General features: G+C 54.4%; 1 protein-coding gene across 1 annotated transcript in view; it reads left to right on the top strand.

Annotated features, from left to right (window-relative positions):
* The first annotated feature begins 482 nt into the window (after nt 1-482).
* Nucleotides 483-3,802, top strand: part of DRG1 (developmentally regulated GTP binding protein 1) — a 47,168-nt gene continuing 43,848 nt past the window's right edge. Inside the window, 1 exon segment of the mRNA XM_076057753.1 lies at nt 483-923. Coding sequence (XP_075913868.1) covers nt 885-923 — 39 coding nt within the window. The 5' untranslated portion in view covers nt 483-884.

The raw sequence follows: 3,802 nt of genomic DNA on the forward strand, positions 1-3,802 counted from the left end.
CCCCCCGCCCCCCCCTCACCTCCCTCTCCACCCCCTCCCTCACCCCCCCCGCCCCCTCCCTCACCCCCCCGCCCCCTCCCTCAGCCCCCTCCCTCACCCCCCTCCACCCCCTCCCTCTCCACCCCCTCCCTCACCTCCCCCTCCGCCCCCTCCCTCACCCCCCCGCCCCCTCCCTCACCCCCCCGCCCCCTCCCTCAGCCCCCTCCCTCACCCCCCTCCACCCCCTCCCTCTCCACCCCCTCCCTCACCACCCCCTCCGCCCCCTCCCTAACCCCCCTCCACCCCCTCCCTCACCCCCCTGAACCCCCTCCCTCACCCCCCTCCACCCCCTCCCTCACCCCCTCCCTCACCTCCCCCCTCCCTCACCACCCCCCCCGCCCCCTCCCTCACCACCCCCTCCGCCCCCCTCCTTCACCCCCCTCCCCCAAGTGAGACCACGTGACCCTCGTCTTCACCCTCCCCCCCACCAACCCAGACTCCTCCCTCACCTTTAAGCGATCCAATCAGAGCGCGCGTTGCTCGGCGGCTCTCGGGCCAATCGCGTGCGGTCGCCTTGGACGCAACGTCTCTGTGCGAGGCCGGCTTCGAAGTGGATGCCCAGGGAACCCGCAGCAGAAACGTTACTTTTGCGTTACTTTCGCGTTACTTCCCCCCACGTTACTCTGCCCCCCACCCCCTCCGTTACAGGGCGCTGTTGTGTGACCCCCCCCATCCTTCACGTTACACCCACGTCCGTCTTAACGTTACTCCCACGTGGCCCTGATTTGGTAGTGGTAGTGGTGGGTAGGGGCGGTGGAGCGTCTCCGTTACACTCGCGTTACTTTTCCACTCGTTACTTTTTAATTACTTTACCACCCCCCCGTTGACTCGGCGTCGCCGGAGCCATGAGCATCCTGCAGAAAATCTCGGAGATCGAGGGAGAGGTGAGTCAGACCCATAGACTCACTCACACAGAGACCCATAGACTCACTCACACAGAGACCCATAGACTCACTCATACAGAGACCCATAGACTCACTCACACAGAGACCCATAGACTCACTCACACACAGAGACCCATAGACTCACTCACACATAGACCCATAGACTCACTCACACAGAGACCCATAGACTCACTCACACAGAGACCCATAGACTCACTCACACAGAGACCCATAGACTCACTCATACAGAGACCCATAGACTCACTCACACAGAGACCCATAGACTCACTCACACACAGAGACCCATAGACTCACTCACACATAGACCCATAGACTCACTCACACAGAGACCCATAGACTCACTCACACAGAGACCCATAGACTCACTCACACAGAGACCCATAGACTCACTCATACAGAGACCCATAGACTCACTCACACAGAGACCCATAGACTCACTCACACACAGAGACCCATAGACTCACTCACACATAGACCCATAGACTCACTCACACAGAGACCCATAGACTCACTCACACAGAGACCCATAGACTCACTCACACAGAGACCCATAGACTCACTCATACAGAGACCCATAGACTCACTCACACAGAGACCCATAGACTCACTCACACACAGAGACCCATAGACTCACTCACACATAGACCCATAGACTCACTCACACAGAGACCCATAGACTCACTCACACAGAGACCCATAGACTCACTCACACAGAGACCCATAGACTCACTCATACATAGACCCATAGACTCACTCACACAGAGACCCATAGACTCACTCACACACAGAGACCCATAGACTCACTCACACATAGACCCATAGACTCACTCACACAGAGACCCATAGACTCACTCACACAGAGACCCATAGACTCACTCACACAGAGACCCATAGACTCACTCATACAGAGACCCATAGACTCACTCACACAGAGACCCATAGACTCACTCACACACAGAGACCCATAGACTCACACACACATAGACCCATAGACTCACTCACACAGAGACCCATAGACTCACTCACACAGAGACCCATAGACTCACCACTCACACAGAGACCCATAGACTCACCACTCACACAGAGACCCATAGACTCACTCACACAGAGACCCATAGACTCACCACTCACACAGAGACCCATAGACTCACCACTCACACAGAGACCCATAGACTCACTCACACAGAGACCCATAGACTCACCACTCACACAGAGACCCATAGACTCACTCACACAGAGACCCCTAGACTCACCCACACAGAGACCCATAGACTCACTCACACAGAGACCCATAGACTCACTCACACAGAGACCCATAGACTCACTCACACAGAGACCCATAGACTCACTCACACAGAGACACATAGACTCACTCACACAGAGACCCATAGACTCACTCACACAGAGACCCATAGACTCACTCACACAGAGACCCATAGACTCACTCACACAGAGACCCATAGACTCACTCACACAGAGACCCATAGACTCACTCACACAGAGACCCATAGACTCACTCACACAGAGACCCATAGACTCACTCACACAGAGACCCATAGACTCACTCACACAGAGACCCATAGACTCACTCACACAGAGACCCATATACTCACTCACACAGAGACCCATAGACTCACTCACACAGAGACCCATAGACTCACTCACACAGAGACCCATAGACTCACTCACACAGAGACCCATAGACTCACTCACACAGAGACCCATAGACTCACTCACACAGAGACCCATAGACTCACACAGAGACCCATAGATTCACTCGCACAGAGACCCATAGACTCAATCACACATAGACCCATAGACTCACTCACACAGAGACCCATAGATTCACTCGCACAGAGACCCATAGACTCACTCGCATAGAGACCCATAGACTCACCACCACACAGAGACCCATAGAGTCACTCGCATAGAGACCCATAGACTCACTCACACAGAGACCCATAGACTCACTCACACAGACACCCATAGACTCACTCGCACAGAGACCCATAGACTCACCACCACACAGAGACCCATAGAGTCACTCGCATAGAGACCCATAGACTCACTCACACAGACACCCATAGACTTACTCGCACAGAGACCCATAGACTCACCACCACACAGAGACCCATAGACTCACACAGAGACCCATAGACTCACTCGCACAGAGACCCATAGACTCACCACCACACAGAGACCCATAGACTCACACAGAGACCCATAGACTCACTCGCACAGAGACCCATAGACTCACCACCCAGAGACCCATAGACTCACTCACACAGATACCCATAGACTCACTCGCATAGAGACCCACAGACTCACTCACACAGAGACTCATAGACTCACTCACACAGAGACCCATAGACTCACTCACATAGAGACCCATAGACTCACTCACACAGACACCCATAGACTTACTCGCACAGAGACCCATAGACTCACCACCACACAGAGACCCATAGACTCACACAGAGACCCATAGACTCACTCGCACAGAGACCCATAGACTCACCACCCAGAGACCCATAGACTCACTCACACAGATACCCATAGACTCACTCGCATAGAGACCCACAGACTCACTCACACAGAGACTCATAGACTCACTCACACAGAGACCCATAGACTCACTCACACAGAGACCCATAGACTCACTCACACAGAGACCCATAGACTCACTCGCACAGAGACCCATAGACTCACTCGCATAGAGACCCACAGACTCACTCACACAGAGACCCATAGACTCACTCACACAGAGACTCACCACATAGAGACCCATAGACTCACACAGAGACCCATAGACTCACTCGCATAGAGATCCATAGACTCACTCACACAGACCCATAGAC

This window comes from Petromyzon marinus, chromosome 84 (assembly GCF_048934315.1).
Source record: "Petromyzon marinus isolate PM22_M1 ecotype Great Lakes invasive population chromosome 84, UKy_Petmar_22M1.pri1.0, whole genome shotgun sequence".
Taxonomy (NCBI): domain Eukaryota; kingdom Metazoa; phylum Chordata; class Hyperoartia; order Petromyzontiformes; family Petromyzontidae; genus Petromyzon; species Petromyzon marinus.